At 50.2% G+C, this 23,453-nt stretch overlaps 1 protein-coding gene across 2 annotated transcripts in view; it reads left to right on the top strand.

Annotated features, from left to right (window-relative positions):
- Positions 1-23,453, top strand: part of PLXNA2 (plexin A2) — a 361,775-nt gene that overhangs the window by 262,125 nt on the left and 76,197 nt on the right. For both annotated transcript variants that reach the window (XM_019514044.1, XM_019514043.1), the window contains 5 exons: positions 5,412-5,612; positions 7,964-8,060; positions 9,870-10,063; positions 18,337-18,488; positions 21,895-22,012. In XM_019514044.1, coding sequence (XP_019369589.1) covers positions 5,412-5,612; positions 7,964-8,060; positions 9,870-10,063; positions 18,337-18,488; positions 21,895-22,012 — 762 coding nt within the window. The remainder of the gene's footprint in view (positions 1-5,411; positions 5,613-7,963; positions 8,061-9,869; positions 10,064-18,336; positions 18,489-21,894; positions 22,013-23,453) is intronic.

Raw genomic sequence — 23,453 nt, 5'->3', positions numbered from 1 at the left:
TAATGGCTCGAGCCACTCTGTTCCACTCCAGAAGTGGCTGCATTTCATTGTTGAAGACGTGCGGTTACTTCACAATCTTTGGGGATAAAGGTGCCGTGGAAAACTAATGCAATCATCACTCAGTGAACTGTGCGTGAAGGCTCTTCACTGATGGGATGGTCCATAATAGTCTATGCCACACATGCATTAAAGCCCTGTCTTTCTCCAGACTGTCTTAAGATTCCCATTTATTCCAGTGTACAGAACTCAGGGGGGATAATGAGAGAGTCTGGTGTGTGTTTGTTTAGCACGAGGAGGTAGTAATGGCCTTTCTAAGTCGCTGCAGGATTTAATTTCCATGAATGAGAAAATAAAGTAAACTGATTATAGAGCAAATTGCCTGTTTCACTGATGGCATTTCTCTGCCCCTTTCACAGTGCACTCCACAGACATGCAGAACTGCACAGCACGTGCCACTAGAGGAGACTCCCCATTAGTTGTCAGCAGTAGAGGGCCTTTGGCACACAGCTGGGCAGCTCTGATTGCAGCTAGCTCAGCTGAGTGTGGCATTTCTGTGTAAACCATTTGCAAACAAGCAAACCGTATTAATGATGGCAGAGTGATTCACACAGCTGCCAGAATGCCCCAACCTGAGTCATTTCTCTGAGAAATTCTCTTCTAAAAGTCAGATCATATACGTCAGCCGCAGCCACAAATACAGACCTGTGTGTTTGCAAGAATGCACTAACACAGCTGTATACCCAGATGCTTATATGCAGCCTCCCAGACCACGTGTGCACAGAGCTATGTGTCCATTTGCATGAACACCCCATACCAAGACACGTGTGCACAGTTAGCTGCATGCATTATCGCATCAACAGGTTTTTTGTTGAAAGAACCTGAGGCGCAGCAGAGGGCTGGGATTGGAAATGGGGAGTGGAGTCCCCCAGCAGTGCTTTCTGTAATGCATGCCACTTCCAAACAAACCCAGCACCCTCCTCAAGCCCCTACAGGTTTTCTAGCTTCATTCACTCATCTGATAAATTCAGTAAAAACAGCCAGCAGTGCTGTGGTCCCTACAAGTGCCCTGTGCAGTTGGCTACATGGCATCTTCCTCCCTTTCCCTCCATTCCAAAATGAATATCCCCTTATTAATACAATCACTGGAGCTGTCAAACAACATAGAGGGGCTGCATTTTTCCCTTGTGCCCAGAGTGCAATGCACTCACAGCCTGACTGACTCTCTCTTTTCACCGGGGTCCCAATGTGACATTTTTCCCCAGTGAAACCTCTGAAAAAAGAAAAATATCCAGGATGCCCTACTTGCCTCTAATGATGATAGAATTTTTTATTTTTTTTTTTTGCTACCAGCAGTCTCAGTTCTACAGATTTGATTTCTCTTTGTAGGAGAAAGCATTTCTGCAGCACTCAGCTTGCCTAGTGAATAACAGTTGTCAGGAAGGTTAATGACGTATCTTGTATTCATTTTTTAGGGCTAAATCCTGAAGTTCTCCTACAGCAAAGTAGCTAGAATTTTGCTTGTTTGTTATTTGCTTTGGGGCTTTTATTAAAAAAGCACATTAAAAATATTTACAGTTACAAAAGACTTTTCATCCCAGAGGTTCCCAAAGGTGAGCTTCTTAAAGAGATCTGAAAGAGCTAGGCATATTCTGGGTCTGTTTTAGCTCTTCTTTGATGCCTTAATGGCAAAATATAGGATCACCAAATACAGCCAGCTCTGGGGTGGAGAGTGGGTTCTGGTTAGCAATGCACAATAAGGAGAGCAAGGAAAAAATATGTTCAGTGACACTGGGGGAGAAGCCCCTTGTTCAGTGATGAGCGCCATGAGCTCTTCACAGTGTCTGTATGATTTGAAGACCCCTGCAAAGTGGACCAGTGTCTAATCCTGAGCTGGGTTCAACCTGTGCTTCTGGAGCCTCTCGGTATTTCCTAGGGGGAAGCGTTCCCCTCCAGCTTGTAAACTTGGCGCACGGGAAGAAAGGTCACGTTTCGAAGGCACGATGGCCAGCTTTCCCTCGGCTGCCGTTTCAAGTCATTCTTGGCTGCTAATCCGTGAAAGTCTCTGTTAGAAATAAAATAAAAAATATATAAGGAAAAGTGCCATTAAAAAGAGGGTTTATGAGGCAGTCACTTAAGCTACTGACTCGCTCAAACTGGACAGTGTCTGTTTCTCATTAGGAGCATGCTTGAGCCAGAGGAGAAACCAGATCCCCGGTATGGCCGTAAACTGGGCAGGGAGCTCCAGCTTGCCTACCTAAGGATCGCTAATGAGATCTGTGAGTTTGCTTCATGGATAGCCCAGCCTGGAGCGGGTGTGCACAGCTCTGCCTCTGTTTGCATCCCGGTGGCTTGGTTGAATTGCTAGCAAGGATAGTCAGGCGCTGAGCTGGAGACAAGCTACCTACCTTGCTTCCCTGGGCATTGACCCTAGATGGGCAGTTAGACGTCCTGCTCCTCAGGGACGTGAGCAAGTCTCTGCCCCTCCCAGAGCCCGTTTGCTTGTCTCTGAAATGAAGTTAATGATACTCCTCTCCTGAGAGCCGTTTGATCAAGCCATCATTTATTTAACTGCATCTAGAAATGCTGTCAGTGCAAAGCTTCATCCGTGTTCCCCTGAGTGTTGTGTCCACCTGTTGCCTCTTCATATGCCTGGCTTGAGGCAGGGGCAATCTTTCAGGCGATGTGCACGCACGTGTGTATGTGTACAGCACCTTGCAACAGAGTCCCGATTCCTGCATGGGGGCCCCTGGGTACTACAACAATGCGAATAATCAGTCATCACGTGCTGTGCCCCAGGCAGCGATGGACGTGGGAGCAGAGCTCAGGACCTCTTGGCTCCCGGCGCTGTTCTTGACCTGAGGTCACCTGGCATTTGCCCCTGTTACTTCCTCCAGAATTCCCCATTTCTGGCGTCATGACTTTTTTGGCTCATTAGTTGCAAACACCCAGGCAGAGGAAAATTGTTTTGGCCAGTTCTGCATGGAAAATTGTAATAAAACATCTCCAGATTCACAAGGTTTTATGAGCTCAAAATCACACGGATTTCAAAGATTAAATGATTTGCATAGTGAGCATTTCACTTGGCTCTGGGTAAGGACTCTGAAACTTTAATTTGAGTTTCAAATGATGCAGCCAAATCTTTAGTACAGCCCAGTCTGTCACTTGATCTTTGGTCAGGACTGGAAGCCTTTTGCAGTTTGAGAAGGAGTCCTTTTCCTCCCTTCCCATGGAAAGGAAAAGTTTTAGTTGCCTTTGGTTTCTTATTCTAGCCCCAGCTCTGAGCCTGCATCCTGGTCCGTTTCCAGCTCTCCTGGTTAGGGATTTGTGCATTACAGGTGAGCAGCCTATTTAGCCTTCTCTTTGATAGGAGCGAGGGCTCCAGTGATAAATCCCAGGCTATATTAGACTCTCCCCCCGAGTCTGTCACAGTCTGTTAGCTCTGTAGGAGTCAGATTGTTCAGCCCTGTGGCACAAGGAGCCCATTAGCTCCTCTTTCCTTTTCATTTCTACACAAGTTTCTTCAGACCGAAGCAGGAAAAGCCTCAAGTGGAATTTGTGCATGTGTTTCGCTTCCCCCCCCGCAGACCTATGGGCTGCAGCTGAGTAGCCCCGTTCTCATCCCTCGGCTTCCTTGGTTGCCTTTCTAATTGCTGTAACTCTGACCTGGCAGGATGCGGCGCCTTAGGGCCTGAGCAGTGCCGCTCTGACTGTTTGCATTTGACTCCCCAAGTGTCTCTGCTGGAGCCATCCCAGATCCCGTCCCAGTAGGGAGGGGAGACTTTGGTCTGAATCGCGAGATCCGTCTGTTCGAATCACCAGCCCGCCCCGAGCAGCGCCGCCCCTGCTGCCCGCCAGGCCCTTCAGCTCCCTTTAGAAAACAGAAGGATTTCCTGGGATGACAGCCTGGTTTTGTTCATATGGGAGAGCTGTAGGGTATCGAAAGGAACTATTTCCAGGAGAGTCCTTGAGGCAAAAGGATCTGGTGAGAAGGCGGAGAGTTAGCATCTCAGCTTCCAGGGACATCAGCGTTCATCCCTGCAGAGGTCTGGCATCTCCGTGACTAGCCTTCCTCCTTATCTGGCTCTGTGTGATGTATCCAGCAAACGCAGCAAATCTGTGGATGTGGCTGCATGTACACACAGCTTCCTTGCCGGTCTGCACAGTGCACCGAGAGCCGTAGCACATTGACTGTACCCAGGCAGCGTTTCCCTGCTCCCGACACCCGTCTGCATAGAGCAGCCTGATCTTGTTTCCACGTGTCCTCCATCAGGCCCCTTCTTACCAGCGGGGGCCCTCGGTTTGGCTCAGTGGCAGCAATCCCCAGCGGGCAGCAGGGCAAAATTTGGAGTCCCCCACCTGATTTACCACCGGGATCAGCTGAAGCAGCTCCAGGCCCCTTGACTCTGGGCTCCTAGGCCTGGGACAGAAGTTTTGCAAACCGGTTTGCCCCAAATCAGTTAAGTCTGATACTAGATTCAACCAGGTTTATCTTAAGGCTAGTTTCAGCCATGTTGAAAGTGGTTTACGTGCACTGCACTTCTGTTCTGCCTGTCAGTTTTGGATGACTTAAACCAGCTGATTTTTGTAACTTCTGTCCCCAGCCCTAGAGACCGGCCTTGGTTCTGCAGAGGAGGCTGCTTTAGAGAAACCCAAGGTGCGAAGTGATGGGCAGAGGCAGAAGAGGATGGTGGGGGGGGAAGATTTGTGGGCTGCAGACTCTGAAATCCTTGTGAGAGAGAAATAATTCAGCTAAGATGAAAGGCGGCGAAGAAACAGCACCTGGGAGCGAGAGGGAAGCCTGTCCTGTGGTGATCAGTGTGTTTTTGAAGTGACGCGCGCTCATGCGGTGGCTGGTAATGAAACGAGATTAAAAAAGAAACCTGGAGTGAGGGTTTTAGTGTGTGACAGGAGCCTCCGATCCACCTCCTCCACCTCAGAGCGAAACCCTGATCCTCCAGGGCTGGGGAGCCGAGGCAGTTGATAATGCACTGCCTCCAGCCGCGGAGGAGGAGACGAAGGGTGAGGGGCTCCCGGGGTTTGTGTCTCGAGAGATAAAATCCATAACCTTCAGCAAGCTGGAAGGAGGACGGAGCCGTCTATTTGTTTCCTGAATAGCAACATCTCCGCTCACGCGTCTGCAGTGGAGATATCAGCTTCGCTGCCTACACAGGAAATTGTGACTGGGGGTCATTTTTCCTTGTGGGCAGAGGCGGCGGGCGAAGAGGATTCACTGAGATCAGACATGCTGGACTGCAGCCTAAAGACCACTGCAGAGTAGCAAAGAACCAGATAAAGACCCAGGCTTTACACCCAGATTTGTGTCCCCAAGTTCAGTATGGCCAGGCCTGGGGTTGAATGAAGGCACGTGTCCTCTAACTGGAGCACTTGGTTTCTGTGTTTCCTCCTTGCAGGACTGCCCTCAGCTCTTCCCCACGGAAGAGATCCTTATCCCCGTGGGGGAGGTGAAGCCCATCACACTGAAAGCCAGAAACCTGCCCCAGCCCCAGTCGGGCCAGCGGGGCTACGAGTGCGTCCTCAACATCCAGGGCGTGATCCATCGCGTACCAGCTCTGCGCTTCAACAGCTCCAGCGTCCAGTGCCAGAACAGCTCGGTGAGAGCCCGGGGCTTTGGGAAGGGGGGGCAGCTGGGGGTGCATCGTCGGAGTAAGAGGGAAGATAAAGCCCCCAGGGATGGGAGGGAGATGCCCACTCGGCAAGGAATAGGAAGGGCCGCAACGATAGAAGAGGATGGGAGTGGGACCAGCCATCGATGGGTGCCGTGCAAACAGATTTGGGAAGCCAGGCTCCGTAGGGCGTGAGTTTCTTCCACTCCTGAGCGCCCATGGATGAATGATAGTGTGAGGCAGCTGCAAAGCCTGCATGTGGGCTGTGCTGCACCGCTCTCTGCTCTTTGGGACGAGCATGACCTCTGCCTGTAGATAGCAGGACCAGAGCCCTGGGGCTACATCACGCACCCAAGGCCACAGAGGAAATCAGTGTCAGACCTGGAGCTCCGAGCTCTGTAACCAAGGGCCGTGCTTCTGTCTGTGCATGGGGGTGTTAGTCGTGTATAAATCAGCCCCCGCACCCCTAGCAGTGCGTCCGCCCTGGTGCTGCCATCAGCGCAGAGGCACTGGGAATTTAAGCAGAGAAAGAAGAGGCAGAAGAAGCCTGCAGTGGTGAGCTGCAGGGAATGAGGACTCCAAGGGTTAAACTCATCCTGAATTCCAGTCGGGAACCTGCTGTAGGCATGTGAAGGTGTTTAATTATAATACTGGCCCCGGAGAAGATCCCTTATCTGGCAGCTCCCTGTCTGTGGCTGTGGGGGGTCAGCGGGAGGAGAATGCAACAAAGGTGTTAAGGCAAGCTAATTCACTCCAGAGAGATAAAGAGAATCGCAGGCCTCTTATCAGGAAGCTGTCAAATTCCAGGTCACAGCCGCCCGAGAGAACACGTAATGCTGGAAAGCTGCCGGGAAAGAGGGGAAAGGGACACGGCTGCTGCGGGAGGGGACGCGGTAACGTGGAGAGACACAAACACGAGGGAAGGGCCTCCAGGGAGGTACCTACACCTTAGCCTGCAATGGGCAGGGTGGCATAGCCCGTGGGAGATGCTGTGGCAACTTTCAGGGTTGTGAGAAGCCGCTGGGCCAGTGACCTGCAATAACCTAGCCCCTCTTGCAGGGAGGGCTCTAACTATTTTATATGACACTTGCCCATTATAGAAAATGAAATGGGGGCCCTGGCAGGCACAGGGCAAACTTCACCTTTTCATCAAAACCCAGGTGCAGGGTTAGGAAGTGCCCGAGAGCACCTGTTTGCAGGAGATGGCTGCCCACAGCAGGAGGAAGGGCAGGACACATGGTAATTCCCAACCAAGTATCACTGGACCCTTCAGAGAAGTGCAGGGAGAGATGGTTGGAGTTGCGCTGGGATCTGCAGGGTCTCGGTCACCAGTCATGGCAGATGTTCGTGAAATTTTGCCTCTTCCAACATTTCACCAGGTACCTACACTTCCCTGTAGACCCTGCAGCAGGGGAGATAATACATCTACTAATGCTGTGCATCGCTTTCCCTTTCCAAAGTGATTTATAAGCATTACCTGGCAAATACTCAAAGCTGCCCTGCTTCAGGGAAGCCTTATTATCTCTGTTAAACAAACAGGAAGCCAAAGCAAAGAGCTGAAGCACAGTATAACCAAAGGCGCAGTCCTATATTGATCTCCACCAAGGGTGGGGATGGGGGGAAACTTCCTTGCTAGGGCCTGCTGGGTCCTGGGTTGCTCTGCAAAGGCTGCCAGCAGAGAGCCCAGTTTGTCCTAATTATGGTGCAATAAACATGTCCTCCCGATCTGGGCCGACACCTCCAGACCCATAGTCCATTGCCCCCTGGACATCCAACAGAGGGTGAGGAATTCAAGTTAACGTCCCCCAAGCTGATTTGAGCTGGTAATTTAATAAGAGCTTCACTATGCCACTCCCTAACCTCCAGGGCCATCCAGCTCCACCACCTATCAAGCAGCTACGCCGACAGGAGTAGGTCTTTAGTCAGTTGTGAGAACTTTTGCAATGTGTTTTCCCCCAGCAAGAGTGGTGTTTAGAAGGAGAGACAGCCCAGCCTGCCTCCTGGGCAGCGATCCTTCCAGTTTCATTAAACAGAGGGACTGAATTGGTAAACTAGTGTCTGGGTGAAGAGGACAGCCAGCGTGACTGGGATAATTAATCTATTACCGCGCACAGGGGCCATCTACAGCTTTCAATTATCTTTCCCTGGCAAGGAGAAGGGACTCTGAGGATCCTAGCAATGAGAGTTAGCGTTGTCAGTCATGCAGACACCATCACGTGCTTTTAAGTACTGGGTTCTCAAGGTTTTAAAAAAAAAAATCTCTTTCCCTGTGGTATCTCTTTCCACGTGCTGCTCCTTCCCAAGCACTTTCTCTAGATGCATTTCTTTGTCTTCCCTAGTATCTCTACGACGGGATGGACATAAGCAACTTAGCCGTGGATTTTGCTGTGGTTTGGAATGGAAACTTCATTATCGACAACCCTGAGGATTTGAAAGGTAACAGTCATTTGATTTCTTGCAGGATTTCCTCTCCTTCAGTCATGGAGGGGAGGGTTGTGATACAGGTCAAGGAGCGGACTGGCCTATAAAACTATGCTGGCAACAGCCACTATTTGGTTAGCCAACATCATTGTGATACTCTGTGGTCTCTGCCTATATTTCTATAGTCACGTCAGAGACCTTCATCTTTCAGGGACTGGTCCTAAGCGAGGCAGCAACAGGGCATGCTTCTGTTCCTACGCTAACTCACCAACACACTTCAGCCCTCGTCTAGCAGGGTGGCTTTGGGGATAGTCTGGCCTAGCCTGATGAAAAACTCCATGGGTCTCTCTAATGATGGCGAGTCAGCAGCGCATTGGTTTTATGTCCTGCTAAAAAGATGACATTGTGTGACTCGCTGGCCAGGACTTCGGTGCGTGCGCTGTGTGTCCCTTTTATGAGACGCCCAGCAAGAGCAGCACTCCGTCTGGATGCTGTTGTGTGGCCTTAGCTTCTGGATGGCACAACCAAGTTCAAAAAGCATGCATTAAAAGAAATGACTGCCAGAAAATGCATATGCTTTAAAGTGAGCCAAGTAGCGCTTATAATGCAAGCAAGTCTTGATAGGGAAAGAAACCTGTTACAGTTCCAACTACTGCTCGTATAGACAGAGCTCCACAGGAAAATATGTCGGGTACCAGAATGAATCACTGCGGCCCTGCAAACACCAAAACAGACCTCCTAAAGCAGCAGGCTAGCCTCCTGAAAGGGGTGCCTTTAGGGAGCCCTATCTTACTGCCCCAGGGACCTCCATTTAACACGTTCCTGCTGTCCATGCCTGAGCTGTGTTCGGCTTTCAAATGCTCTGAAGCTTTCTGTGGTACCTGATATATGAGAAAAGTGGCTGGAAACCCTGCCAAGCTCCACGGAAAAGGAGATGTTGTTTGAATGCGCTCTTTCTTGGTTTAGGTCAGTGGAGTAAACTAAACAAAGAGGTTTTCAGGACTGCCTTCCAAAGCAAGCATGGGAGCAATAATGTCTGCGAACATCTGGAAAGAGGTTGAGCAGGAATGAGAAGGCCTGAGTGCCCCATTGCTAACAAAACTGCACACACAGGAGGGATATTGGCTAGCATGGGCTTTGCAAGCTTTGCCTTTCAATCATGAATGACACTGCAAGGCTGCTGCCTACTTGCTGCTGGCTACACCTTAGGTGTTGCTGCTCACTTGGACATCCACCATCCCCACGGTGGAGTTTGGATGAGGGCAGACAGAGGTAGCAACGGTATCGGTATCAAGTCATACGGGCTGTGACACCGTAGCTGTTCACCCTGGTGCAGTATTAACCCTGTTTCATTCTGGGCAAAAGTTGCAAAGATTTAGCTCCTCTGGACCACTGCCGGAGCATGCAGATGTAACGGTTACACTGCAGGAGCACATGCCTGCTCCCACACAGTGACCCCCCTTCCCCTTTTAAAGGTAAGGGTTGACGTTACCTCTCCCCATGGCCTTAGAGATGGGGCAATAGAGATGTGAGCAGCTTCTCCAGCAAGGTCATGATTTGTTGTGCCCTGAAAGATGCCGAAGATGCTTGTAGCCCTACAGGCCTCAGCCCTCCCGCACTGAGCGATGCGACTTGGCTGAGGTCTGAGATTTGCCCCTTTGCTTGCAGTTATCCCTTATTCTTTCCAGTGTGCTGCCTGGTTCCCCTGCTGCCCCAGGAGGCAGCTTCTCCTCTGCGGTGCTGCTCCAAGCAGGCGTACCTCCTTTGGTCCCGCAGGGTAAACTTCGGTGTGCTCAGCCCGTGTCGTTCCTCTCTTCCCTGCAGTCCACCTGTACAAGTGCGCGGCCCAGCGGGAGAGCTGCGGCCTGTGCCTGAAAGCGGATCAGAAGTTCGAGTGCGGCTGGTGCAGCGGCGAGGCGAAGTGCACCCTCCGCCAGCACTGCAGCTCTTCCCCACACCAGCCCTGGCTGGACTGGTCCAGCAGGAATGTCAAATGCTCCAACCCCCGCATCACCGAGGTAAGAGAGTGCAGCCACGGCGATCCTGGTCTGTCCCTCAGTCTGTCCATCACCCTGACCTTGTTCTGTTCGGTTACGTGGGTCTGGGAGGGCCAGGTCGACTTGCATCGGCTCCTGGCTGCCTGCCGCCTCCTGGTCTGCACATAGGATGTCATCTGTCCTGAGCAAAACATCCCACTTCCTCCTGTGATGGGAACTGGTAGCTCGAGCCCATGCCAAGAATGTACGACCCCACTGCCCTGCTCCTTGGCTATCCACTGTGAGATCGCACCATCGGTCCTGGGTGCCCACTTGCACCCTGTTGTTTGGAAGCTAATTAAAACAGGGAAGTGATTTAATGTTTAATTAATTTGTGTGGATTACAAGGTAGTCAGGGAAGTGAGGTCCCTAGACAAAGTGTCTCTGGGAGGCATTACCCACTGTGAAGCGGCTAGTGGTGGGATGCTTGCACTAATACAGGGGCTTCTTGGATGGGGTGTGCATGAAGGGAGACTTTGAGGTCTCACTTAGCTGATTCCCAGTGCAGTGTCAAGGCCTCATGCTTCCTGCACTGCCGTTTACCCCTGTGCAAACTGTGCACAGAGTGTCTGCACAACGCTGCTACAGAATGATGTAAAAGGCTGCACCGAGGACCAGGCAGGGGACAATGAGGGCTGCACCAGTTCAGTTAAGGCCTTTCACATCAGTTTGACTTTGATCAGTTGTTAAACCAGCATAGTGTCAACTCCTGTGGAGACGCTCTTGTTCAGGTTTCACTGCCTTAATACAGGTTAGCATAAATCTGCTTCTAATCAATTTAAGCTAAGTGGAAATACTCCTGGCTTTCACCAAAATAAGAAAGTTCATACAGGCTTTTGCATTACGGTACTGTAGGTGTATAGGTATAGCCTGCCACAGATGGCTGAAGGAGGACGGCCTCTAGCCCGGTATTTTAGTGGCTAGAATGAAACCAGACGGATAAGCAGAGCTGGTGGCTCCTGTACAAAGCAGGATTTAACACTGCTGTTTTGTTTCTGAGCCCTACTGAGAAGTTAAGATGTGAATTCACTTTTCATGAGTTAAAATACAGGTTCACCATCTTCCTCGTGCTAGGCGTTAGAAGACAAGAGTGGCTTGCAAGCAGCAGTGCAGCTCACGCTAGCTCGAAGTCGGGGTCAGCTGCCTTGGGGCAAGTAGCAGAGTTGCTTGTCACCACTAATCCTTTGCCCTGGGGCAGCAGCACATGTGGCTGGCCCAAAATGGAGTGGTCCCTTGTGTGCAACCTGCATCCTTCCTGCCTCTGCTGCTGTAGCCCTTGTAGGTCCAGGGCTGGCGCATCTCTCCAGGGTATCAGAGCGACTCCCAACCACGCATCAAACAACGTGACTATTTTGAGGTTTCTTTTTGTTGCTAATGCCTCCATTTGTTACGTTTTGACAAGAAACAACACGTTATTATTATAAGGTGTCAGGTTCTGATTAACTTCACTCCATCATCATCACATGGCAAGAAAGAGCCAGAATGAAGGGCTGGTCTCAAAACATAGAGTACTCAGCATTTCCATGAGGCATCTCATCTCCCACGCAGTGGCAGAGATTGTAGCCCCCTCCGGACGTGCTCCTGACCGTCCAATCCCAACTTTGAATGGCACGGTAATTGCAGCCCCTTCTGCTGTGTGTTTTCACCTCTGCTGGTTTTTAACAATTCAGATGCGGTTTTGGGCTGGCAGGGCCATGGGAGAACAGCAACACTTGTGGTACTGATTGCACAAAGACGTTGGGTGCAAAACTAGGCGGCAGAGTTCATCACAACCTGCTCAGAGAGTCCTGCCTCTCCTCAATCCATCTTCATCCTGGGTTTGTTTTACAGGCTGCGGCTTGGCTTTCACAGAAGGCTGTAGCATTTTTTCCCCCCTTATAATCACTATAGTAACAAACTTGGCCTAGGAGAAGAGTATTCAAGGCCTCTTGGAAGAGGGAGCAGTTCAAGAATCTCTTGATTTGTGCAAACTTCAGGTGAGGAACTTTTCAGCTGCTCTTCTTCCCCACTAATCTTTCTCAGAGCTCACCTTTATGGTTATAACATTCCCTATTCCCTGTCCCAACACCCACCATCCATGTTATGACTGAGCTGGTAGTTGGGTCAAGCTCTAGAAAAGGAAACCCTCGGTGCTTGACACCTGAGAAGAAGACCCCTGACCCTTTGTGACTGCTTTCTCTGTTTCCCTTTTGGTGCTTTCTCCAGTCCCCTGCAGTCTAAGGTCATGAGACATACGAACCTCAGCAGAAAAGGAGAAGATTCGGGAAGTCTTGGATTGATTTCCCCCTCCTTGCGTGAAGCAGAATGAAAGAAGCAGTGCCCTGCCCCAACCACAACAATGTGCATCCTCTGGGCACGAGCCCCCAGTCCCACAGCATCCATGCTAGCTGCAGGCTGGGCACTGCCTTGGGATATTTTATCACCATCCAACTTGAAAGCAATGTTGGCGCTGCCTAAACAAGAAAAAAGAGCATATCTTAGCTGCAACGTATTTCTTGTCTCCACGGCCAGGCCTATGACTCATCCTTTAAATCTGGAGGTGCAAGGAGCCTCTCCAGAGACCGTGTGAGGCTTAGGGGATTGACCTGGGCAGACTCTGAGATGGAGCGGAAATAGAGTTGCTTTTGTTGGCAGATCGACATGTTCTGTGTCAGGGTCAGCAAGAGAAAATGGTCCGGTTCAGGGGAATCGCTCAGTTGAGTCTTCCAGTGTCGCCCACTTGTGTTTTATCACAAGTCTCCTGATGCTTGACATTTTTTCCTTAAAGCCCCAGGTCCCCAAGTCTTGTTATTTAGAAGACCCTAAGCCATCACTTAAATACAAAACTAAGTTTCTATCCTGCAAAACTGAGGAAGAAAACCTTGAAGACATGATCTAAGTGGATCCTTCAGACTCAAAACCAGAGGCAAGTGATAAGATCCAGCACTGGTTATAAGTCTCATGATTTTCATGGTAATCTTGTGTTTTTCTGGAGTCTGGCACCTTGAATTTATACCTGGGGTTGGCAAGTCTAGGTTTCTTTTAAATAACAGAGATAGTGGGACTTCTGCCTGTTTCCTTTGGCGGTTCTGCCATTATCCAAGGGACAGCGCGGTTCAGAAATCTTTCCTGCTGATACAATAATATCTTGCCCTCATCTAGGGGGGGACAGTTCACTCTACATCGTCCTCAGAAGGTCTTGCTCCCTTGCGATGTTGGAATGGGACTTCATGCCAAATGAGAGCAAAACCTGAGGATGCCAAAATTTTCTTCCCAGGAAAATCTCTGGGAACTGGACAAGGGGCTCATTAAAGCATTGCTTCACATCTCGGCTCCTGGACCCTTGTCCACATTGCCCAGCTACGCATTGGGTTGATGCAAGACACTCAGCATCCCATGAGGTCGGGGGAATCCACTGATTTTTAGTGGAGCCGGATTAAATCTGAAACCAGGGAGCGCCGGTGATCCTCGCCCTCTGCCTCCTAGTCGAGCATTCAGCGCAGTTGCACTGGTGGAGTTTGGCCCCATGTATACGGCCGTGCTGCTATTACCAGTGATGTTCGCACTCCAAGGATCCTGTCCATCTCTCCAGTGCGCAGCTGTCCTGTGCATTTTGGTCTCTTTTCTCAGACCCAGAGCTCTTGTGTCTACATATCCAGCGAACCGCAGGGAAAGCTCATGTTATCACTGAAATAAAACAAACAGCTCAGTGGCATGCAGTCCTTCCACATATGCAATCTGAGTCCAGGGCCCAGCCTGTGCCAGTGATGTCCCTTTAGCGGCAGGAAACTTCCCCCCAGTCTGCAGTCTCCACGATAAATAAATAAAAAAACCCGCTTTCTGGAGAACACGCAGCGCTCTGATCTCCTGTTCATTTATTTGCAGGCCTCATCAATATAACATCACTGCAACAAACAGCTGTGGGGGGGAGATGTCAGGCTGAATAATGGAGTCTCTCTGCTGAGATAACAATTAGGTGCTGAATGCACTATCAGAAAAGGCAGAGACAAGGAGGGATCATGCCGGGATGAGGAGTTAGGTATGCTCATGTGCTGGGTCCCCGCTGGGCTCATCAGCTGGGATCCAGATACCTGAGAATATAAGAAATGGGAAGAGGAGAAGATCAGTGGATTCCTTCCCCTTCTTCTCGATGTGGCCAGGAATTTCCTTCGCATTGTCTGGGCATTTTGTATGAGCTGAAATGAGATGGTCTGCTGGGCTCTTTGGGCCCATGGCTCTCCTGTGGCAGAAAAGCATCCCTGGTCTTGGCCTCTCTCATGCACACGTGTTCTGCTTTGCTGTTGCTGAGCATTGTTTTGCATCAGAAATGGTGAGCCGTGAAGCTGGGGGAGGCAAACTTAGGTGTGCAAATGAAGTGGCTCCATAGGAGGGTGTATTATCTGCTTAGACCAGCAAAGAGGTGGGAACCAGGACTCTTGGGTTCCTTTCCCAGCTCCCGTAGTAGGATGCGGTTCTGTGGCTAGAGCAGGAGCAACTGCGAGTCAGGACACCCAGACCCTACGCCTGGCTTTGCCACCGGCTTGTCTCATGACCCTGAGCGTGTCATTGCCACGCTCCATGGCTGAGCTGGCACAAATAGAAGCTGCAACAGTTTGCACGAGTGCAGCAGTCACACAGGGCTGTAATGAGGGCATAGCCCCAGGTCATACAAGGTCATGTTTCCTGCCACCTCGGTGGCATTGCCGCACCTTTGTGCTAACGCTGCAATGCTTCACACTCCGCTGCCTTGCCTGATAGCACTGAAATGCTTGGCAAAAGAAGGGGAGGTTCATGTTCCCATCCTGTTGATGGGGAAACTGAGGCGGGGGGGCATGATCGTGTGATGAGTCTTTGGCAGAGCTGGGGAGAGAGTCCAGGGGTCCCAACTCCCAACCCAGTGCTTTAATTGAAAACAGATGTTCTGGAGACATTTATGATTGGACTTGCTAAGGGGAAACTAAAAGAGCAGGAGGATGAGCAGAGCATAAAAGCGTGAAGAACTGGATAAGAAGATACAGGAGACAGCTGGGGATGGCAGGGTTGCTCGTGTTACTCAGAGTTTTTCCTCCCTACACCTCTGAACAAAAAACTCAATTACCCTTAAACCGCCTTTACTTTCTCCAGTTCACAAAGCCTCCAAGGGTGACCAACCGTGTCAGGAGACCGAGGCAGTGGTGTCGGCAGCAGCCCTAGGCCAGAATTTCTGTCTAATTGGGTCGTGCACCCACATAGGAGCAGGGTCCGAACGTGGTGTGTGAAAGGAGCCCAAGGTCAAATGCCACGGCCATCTCAGCCTGGCAGCTGGGCCTCATCAGGCCGGGTGCAGTGCTGCTTGGAGGGGTCACCCACATTTGATGTCATGGGACCTTTAAGACGTCTCTCCTTTCTGTGATTTTGACTGAATCTCCCCAGCTGTAATTAATTGAATGCATCTGTTCTAACCCTGGGGCTCCTTTATGGCACAGTTACTTCAAAACTGTTCAATTAGCGGCCACTAAAATCTAGGTCGAATGGAACCACGTATTGGGTGTTTTCCAGGTCAGGACATTTTCAGTATTAAAAAACCCCCAGTGCTGTTTTGTTTGGCAATACACTCTGGTTTCACTGGTCATGCTTGGCAAGCCGTGACTTGTTTGGGGTGTGATAAGGCAGCGAGCGCAATCCTGTAAATACTGCAACAAATAAGATGCAACATAATAGACGGTTGTAAGGGAAATAAATTGTCAAAAACAGTTGAACCACTGTGTTCAAGTGATGTCTAACTAGCAGCGTGAACATCAACAACCCAGGCCTCCGATGCTCAGTATAATACAATACAAATTTGTTTCGTATAGCGTCTTTTATAGGCACGCAATGCTTTCCGGCGCTAAATGAACAAGACGGGCTACATGGTATGAGTTACAGAAAACACAACAGACATTGTATGGTGAATAAATTAAAGCCTTCAGTCATAAGGCCAAGAGCTGAGGGAGAAAGAAATTGAAGCAGAGGCAAGAGAAAGAGGAGGTGTTTTAAAATACAATGCAGCCATATATTATATGCAAGCGGTACAACAAGCTGCATCCCAGAACATCTTGCCAAATTCAATGCATCCTCAGATGTAAATAATAAATAGGAGCGGAGGTGAAGAGAGAGAAATTAAGCACAGGAGAGAAGAAATGGCTTCAGCTGAGATTTGAAAGACAGTGGAATAAATAAGGCAGAAAAAGAGGTTACTGTAGACAGCAGAAGACATGAAGCTCTCCTACTGATGTTGGTGGAAGTGGGAAAAGGCCCGAGTAGGATGAGTGGAGGGAGTGGACAGGGGCTTGTCCAGAGAGCACCGGATGGGACAAGTGCCAGTAAAAGCCATTGCTGCCACTTGGGCCCACTCCATACAAAAGGACTAGCAAGGGCTGCTCTGATGGGGCACTAGCACAACTCGTCACCATGATAGGTACTGTATATTTGGCTTGATAAGCTTTTATCAGTGTCCAGGCATCTGTTTGTGTGTGCTAAGCAATCCAGATCTCATCTAGGAGGCTCCTCAGAGTTGATGTGAAGGTGAGAGAGAAAGTGAGCAGCCGGCCAGAAGAGTGAGGGAGGATGGAGGGGCTAGAAGCTGGAAACTGCAGACAAAAGCCCTGGCTTTATGGCAGGACAGGATAAGTCTTGCATCAATAATGGCAACTACATAATAATAACTGCATTCATAATGATAACTACTGCTCTTAATGAGCAGTCTTGCCGCACGAGGAGCCTCAGTGCCCTTGCCACCTTGTACAGCTGGTGCACGAAGAAGGCAAGTGACACACGTAGGTCCACAGTGGCTAAACCAGGACTAGGCCCCTGGCAGCTGGGTCCAGATCCCAGGACCACACCTTATACTAGCGCATGCCGCCTGCTGGGCGCGTGGTTATGTTTAATGGGATGCCAGAGAGGAGGTAGTGGAAACGATTATGGCTGAGGCATGCCATAAACAGACAGCTCGCAGCTTACTCCTTGGCCTTTAACGTTTCCGAGAGTTATTCGAGGAGCTCCTGTGCTGCCTGACTTGCTAATAAAATGCGGTGTTAACATTCAGAGACCATCCAAGGCAGAACTTAATGAAGTTCTCCAGAGCTGTGGCTGGCTCCTGAAAGGTGACTCTCTTTTGTACAAGTCTATAAAGAGGGAGTGGATCCTGTCCTTCCAACAGATGCTTCTGTGACCAGTATTGCTCAGGCCTCTGCCGGCCACAGCACCCCGGGCATCCTCTGTTCCAGCAGCACAGGCACAGGCCAGACTCCCCAGCCTACTCCAAGATATCTGGGCACGATATGGATCAAAGAGAGTGACAGATGTGTGCTGGGCTGGGGATGATAACAGCAGTCTTTGGCTACCCCAAGGAGCCAGGTGGAAGTGGTTTCTGTTGCAGCGTTCACATCTTGTGTGCAGCCTGCCAGATAAAAGGCTGCTATGAAGCAGAACGCAAGGCAGAAGAAGCACAGGGATTTGTGGGGACACCGTCCAAAGTTCACCCAGCTCCTGGGCTGGTGGGACTGGTGCAGTTGTGCAAACGAGGCATTACAGTGTAAACAAGCTCCATTCACAAAGCTAAGTGCATCCGAGAGGATCCCTGGGTCATTTCCCCTTTCTCTCTGCGTGGAGATGAATTAATTGGCATTACACGCCTGGTGGTCTGAAGAGGCAGAAGGCAGCCTTGGCTGGGGCATGTATATGGAGGGTCAGTGTTGTGGCATCTTGCTCACAGCCCTGCTGACTCATCTCCCTGCAAGCCCAATGCACCTCGAGGCTGCAGGAGTGGAGCAACTATAGAAAAGTTGGCCCATTCCTGCCCGTCTCCATCAGATCCACACAAGCTGCTTAGTGGGAAGCAGTGAGGAGAATTGGGCGCGATGACCTTCAACTCTTCCCCTCCTTGGGGGAGCAGCACTGCATTAGTGATGGATTAACTACAGGCCCCATACATATCGTCCGGATTTCGAATATTTCCTGATGTTGCATTGAGCTGAGATGCAAATTGTTTGAGATTATTTGCACCCTAGACTAGCCCAGTGACCAGGACATGCACTGAAGGTGTAAGGGTTATGTCCCCACTCTGAGTCAGAAGGAGAAAACACCTGAGATAAAGTCTTCTGCATCCCAGGAGAGTACCAGTAAATTGACCTTTAATCGAAAAATTCCTGGCTGACCGTCCTCTGGCCAGGTGCTAGGGGTGTGCCGGGACTTGAGCAGATGCCAGGCTCTTGCCAGGGGAGATGGTAACAGAGGTGCTGTGTTTTGTTTCCCTCCAGATCCTGACCGTGTCCGGCCCCCCAGAAGGAGGGACACACGTGACCATCCGTGGTGTGAACCTGGGCCTGGACTTCTCAGAGATCGCCCACAGCGTGCGGGTGGCAGGGGTGCCGTGCACGCCCCTGCGAGAGCAGTACATCATCGCAGAGCAGTGAGTGCCCTCTGCCTGTCTCGGTCTCTCAAAGAACCTGCCCCCCACGGAGCCATGCTTTCGGCTTCTGGCATTGCAAATGCACCGGGTCCGGCCTCATGACCCTTCAGAGGCCTTGTGCCTTGGGAGTGCAGCAAGCGCACCATCAGGTGGCAACCCTACATTGGCACCATCAGGCTGCCTTGGGATGGCAGCAAGTGCACCTCGTTAGCAGCCCTACATTGGCACAGCTCTGCCTGTGCTAAACCAGGCCGGTTTCCCCCAGCAGAGGATCAGGACTTGGGGATTCAAAGCCCCTTTAACCTGCTGTGAAGCGTTCAGTTTCCCAGTGCGCCGTGGCCCTTGCAGCTTTCCTGCAGACCTGGCTGCGTATGCCCAGCCTGCCCTCCTCCCTTCCCCCAAGTGCAATGCATCCCAGCCATTTATGAGGCATGTGCATAGTGACAGAAGCTTAATCCGACATAAAGGCCTCCGCTGGAGTCAGTTCATTTATTCACTAGGAAAAAACATCAGCTGAGCATTAGAAAACTGGCGTGTACTGGAGGGACGGGCCAGTCATGCTCCCCCATGTTAGGCCACCCCAGAACGGGGTAAGGGCTGAACACAGTGTTTGTAGGGAGGCCTGGGACCTGTTAGGGCACCCACGAAGGCAGGGGAAAGGAGAAGAGCGGTGGCAAGCTGGGGGGCTCAGGTGAGCTCCCCATTGTGCAAAATTTGATTGGGACCTGGATTGGGCTCCTCTGAGCATCTGCTGGTAAATGTGGGACACAGGTGCCAAGTCCCTGCCACTCCAGGGAGGAAACAGGTCAGGTTCATCCCATTACTACTGTGTGCCTCTCCTTCCTCCTGGGATAACAGTCCTTATCTAGAGGTTGCTGCCAGACGGGCTGCATGCACCTCCACGTTCATAAGCAGCTTTCTAATCGCTGAGTGAAAGACGCTATTGAGGTGCAAAGACAGGTTGCCATACGACTGATAGCAGAAATGGTCCAAAACAATTCATTTTGAAGCTGTAGTGTTTTCCGGCCATTATGCTGTAACACTAGTATTTTATTTTATTTTCCGAACAAAGGATGGGAGATTATAAAATTACCCTCCTTTGATGGCATGAAACCCTGATTTTCTTTTTCTTTTTTTAAAATCATGGCTCTAATTACAGCTCTCAAGCTTTCAAAGTTTGTTAACATCATTAAAACATTTATCCTGGGCAGATAACAGCAAGTGTTAGCGTGAGAGCTGCCTTTTAAAGATGAACACAGATAAAAGGACCCTCTTAAGGGTTCTGCGGGCAGACTGCCTTCCAAGGCTGTAATGACTCGCCATATGCTTCAGTCAGGCGATCTATCAGCTGGCAATTAGGTTAATGTTGGTTAAAGGGCCACTTAGCCCAGTAATCAGCACCCTACCGCTCTGTGGAGTGTATCATTTTGTAACTGGTACCTGCTGGGATTTGGCCTGGGTTAGGAGCTGGGATCAGATGTACCATCAGCGTTCATGCCACCATCCCTCACTTCCATCAGGCCTGATGTTGTAAACAGCTATAGCCACCTGTTACCTGTTGTGGGGCACTCAGAGCTGTTGCTGCACCCTCTGCAGACTGAAAAGGCCACATGACCAGCAAATCCATGAGCATTATGCCCCTTGCTCAGGGTTGCTGAAATTCAGCCCTGGCACTGCATCTCCCCTTATTTGGAATGAAACCGGTGGCTCCACACTACATGTTCTTCGCCTGTGCAGTGACAGGAGCCAAGGGGTGGTTAACTAGCCCTTTGCTCTCAAAGTATCAGCAGCATAGAGGAGCACTTGCCCAGGCTCAGATCCACATTGCTCTGACACAGGGACACGGTGCTTGCTCGGCCTGTCCCCATTCCCTCCTCTCCATCCCCAAGCCCCAAGGGCCAAGGCCAAGTCTGTGGCTCCTCTCTTGAAGGCGCAGCAACAAAGTAAAGCTCCAAAGAGAAATGTGCATGGGCTGTGCCTGGCTGAAAGAAGGAGAGGCAGGAACACGTGGCAGATTTGGGCACGTAGCTGAGACGCTTCAGCATCTGTTCTCCAAAGGCAGCATCTCTACAGGGAACCCAATTTGATGTGCAGCGATAACGGCTTTCACCGTTAGCACATATGTACTCCGTGAAGCCTCTGAGCATCATCTGAGCACTCTGCCTACGGAGTCCTTTTTAAGAAATATCCTTGTCATTGGGAAGCATATTTAGCTCTGGCAGAACCTGGTGGAACAACTGTTCTGGAGACCAAAGCCTGTTGTCTGTGTAAGCACAAGTGTTAGATGTGCAAACTTCTCTTTGCTCTGCTCTGCGCACCCTCCAACCCTGGTGTCTGCTGGGACTGACTACAAGAAGCCAGTTACTGCATCAGGGTTTCCTCTTCTTATGTTTCGAATCCTGTCCGCCTGTCCACCCACTCGCACCCATGACCCATCACCCGAGTATCTGGGCATCTGATCTGCTTCTCACCCTCGGTCCTCCTCCTTCACCTCTCTCGTTCTCCTCCATGTAGACAGTGGCACCACACCGCTCGCTGATGCTCTCTGCTTAGGAGAGCCTCACAAAATAGTTGTGCTTCCAGTGCTGCAATGGGAATGACACTTCCCATTGCTGAGGAATCTGCCAGCTTTAAACACCTCAGCTCTCTGCCTGGCTATCAAATCTGCTTGTGTAACAGAGGATGAGTTTGGTTCTTGGCCCCCGTAGGCAGTAGCCATTGTCACAGGTCTGGCTGACCTGGGCTACGCGCTTGGTTGCACCTGTCATGTCCAGGGGCCAGAACATGCTCTTCTTTTCCGTCCTTCTCCAGTCCTCAGCCACTGCCCAGCTCCACTACATTTCTCCTGAGCATCTCATGTTCACGTCTTAAATGTCATTACTGTTTACATGTCCCTGCCTGCGGACACGTTGCTGGGTATTGATCTGGACTGGCTGAGAAATACTGTATGTGTACAATTCACTTCCCCTAACCTCCCATCTCGGCATCAGGAGTATTCACCATTAGTCAAACTTGTCTTCTACTCAGAGGCCCCTATCCAAATCTCTCTCCATTGTCCCCTACTGGGCTTCCTATTTTTTTGATTAAATAGGAGCCTACAATGTGAGCTGTTCCCTTAATGAACTCATCTGTTACTCTGAGGGCTTCACACTCTCTTTGCTTCAGGCTAATATATTTGCCATTAGTGCTCTTCTTTGCTCTGGAGTTTACAGCTTGTAATAATTATGACTAATTTTGATTTTTTTTTTTTAAATTACTACATGGAGAAAAAATAGACTTGGTAATCAGCTCTTTCCAGAGGGGAGGGGAGCAGGCATCAGAGTCAATGGAGAACGACTCCCAGGAAGCTGAATAGCCACTGCTGCCTCTTCCTGCAAGGGTCTCACCGGGGGCTTTGTGTTTCCAGGATCGTGTGCGAGATGGGGCAGGCGCTTCCAGGGATCAGTTCCGGCCCAGTGCTCCTGTGCATTGGCGAGTGCAAGCCTGAGTTCATGGCCAAGTCCACGCAGCAGTACATGTTTGTGGTGAGTACCTGGGCAAAGCCAGTTGCACTGAGGGGCAGATCGCAGAGCTCAGTCTGCCGTAGACTCGGTGCGTGCGCTTGGAGATCGTACTTCAAGCAGATCAGCAGACTGGGTGTGAGACCGGGCCGGAGGGAGAATGCTACATTCACGTGCTGGTTCTCACCCCATCCCTTCCCTGCAATAGCGTATACAGGCCTGGCTTTCTGCAGTGCGGCGTACACAGGGCTTTCACTGGTCACCAGCCTAAATTTGGAATTAGATTTCTGAGTTGAGGCTTCCAGTTTGCTCTTCTGCAGTTTCCCCAGCTGTAAAGTGGTGATAATATTTAGCTACTTTGTGCAATTGTTCAGCTGGGCTCCTGCTGGTAAAGCGTGCCAATCCCTGTGAGCAGAAGCACCAGGTTGAGTGCGAGCTTGTTCTGTAGCTGCTGATCTTTTACGCAAATCATCCTGACGTGGAAGTTTTGTCACTGCTCATAATTTTCTTCTTTCTCAGGAGGAAAAGAATAATGAAGGCACTTTGTTACTTTGGGGCTTAATTAACAGGGATAAATGTATTATACATTATACATACGTACATTTATACACACATGCACAGACCACCAAGGATTCTCTGTGCAAAACTCAGGTACAGAACATCTGATGGAGACATTTTCTTATCCACTCTGTGAATACGAAGTCTCTGTGGCTTAGTCTGTCTCCACAGATTTAAATGCATCCTGCAACCTGCCTTCAAGATGGGAGGGTAATTCTGCATCCAGATAGCAAATGACTTTTTGCCAAGGGTGCTGATTCAGTGCAGGTTCCATCCCTGTGTTTAATCAGGAGCTGCTCTTTGGTGGGGTGGATTTCCATTTGTTGAGTGATCATTGCCTCCTTTCCTTATTTAATTAGCAGCCTTTTGATTCATAAACTTGTGGGATGCAGCTGGGGTTTCCCAGGTCTCCGTTTTTGCCCGAACAGGCCACTTTATCCAGCCACATTGATTTTGTGCTGAGTGGAATCTGTGCATGCAGCGAAACGCCAGCACTTACCAATTGTCCGCAATTTGTAAACTAATTGAGAGATAAATCAGGCCGGCCCCTGCCTTCTCATCAGCATTATGAGCACCATGCTCCCTGGGGACTTTATTTATTCCATGACATAGCACTGATGTAAAATACCACTGCTAGCACCAGCTGGATGCAGGAGAGTCCAAGCTCTGGTATACCCAGAAGCTGTTGGGGCAGGCGGCAATGGGGGGGGCACAGTCCTCAGTGCAGCTCCAGCACTTGATGCTCGAGGAGCTCAAAGCACTTTCCAGGCATGAATAAAATTAATTCATTTAGTTAATTAAATTAATTCATTAATGAATGATTGCTTAATTAGAACTGATAAATCCACCTTTACATAAGCACAAAAGCTTTCATTCATGTTGCAATTATAACATCATGATTCCACGT

Source organism: Gavialis gangeticus, unplaced genomic scaffold, assembly GCF_001723915.1.
Source record: "Gavialis gangeticus isolate Ggan-Ray unplaced genomic scaffold, GavGan_comp1, whole genome shotgun sequence".
Lineage (NCBI taxonomy): Eukaryota > Metazoa > Chordata > Crocodylia > Gavialidae > Gavialis > Gavialis gangeticus.
The sequence above is the reverse complement of the archived record's forward strand: the minus strand, read 5'-3'. Positions and strand labels throughout refer to the sequence as shown.